This window comes from Buceros rhinoceros, unplaced genomic scaffold (genome assembly GCF_000710305.1).
Source record: "Buceros rhinoceros silvestris isolate BGI_N320 unplaced genomic scaffold, ASM71030v1 scaffold23604, whole genome shotgun sequence".
Taxonomy (NCBI): Eukaryota; Metazoa; Chordata; class Aves; order Bucerotiformes; family Bucerotidae; genus Buceros; species Buceros rhinoceros.
The window spans coordinates 5429-5851 of NW_010406809.1; the positions used below are offsets into that span (position 1 = coordinate 5429).

General features: G+C 66.4%; 1 protein-coding gene across 1 annotated transcript in view; it reads left to right on the forward strand.

Annotated features, from left to right (window-relative positions):
* Positions 1 to 338, forward strand: part of LOC104491798 (ras GTPase-activating-like protein IQGAP2) — a gene marked incomplete at its 3' end in the record, with an annotated part of 5660 nt that extends 5322 nt beyond the window's left edge. The window contains exons 12-13 of the mRNA XM_010134266.1: positions 5 to 112; positions 248 to 338. Coding sequence (XP_010132568.1) covers positions 5 to 112; positions 248 to 338 — 199 coding nt within the window. The remainder of the gene's footprint in view (positions 1 to 4; positions 113 to 247) is intronic.
* Between the last annotated feature and the right edge of the window lie 85 nt (positions 339 to 423).

Sequence of the window (423 nt, forward strand, 5' to 3'; positions counted from 1 at the left end):
GAAGCCGCTGGGGGCGTTGCGGCTGCCAGCAGCCGCCCTGCCCGATGTCTCCCTCCCAACAGCTCGGCGCTACCACGACGTCCTGGCCCAGGCGCGAAGGCTGAAAGCCCAGGTGGGGTGGCTCCCCCTCGGCAAAGTGGGAGGTGCCTGAGGGGTGATGTAGTGTGAGACCAGCACGGCTGAAGCTCTCAGGGGGCTGCCCAGCTCACCAGACACCATCGTCTTCTCCCACATCCCTGTCTCACAGGCCACAGGGGACGATGGAGCTGTGCTTTGGTGGGAAGAGATCCGTGAGGGGGTCTGCAGGGCCAACCAGGACATGGTGGCAGCCAGGAGGAGTGAGTGTTCTCCCTGGTGTGGGTGCTGGCTGCTGACCCTGCTGGCCAGGGTGCTGCTGCAGGGGTGGGGGGTGAGAAGGGGCTC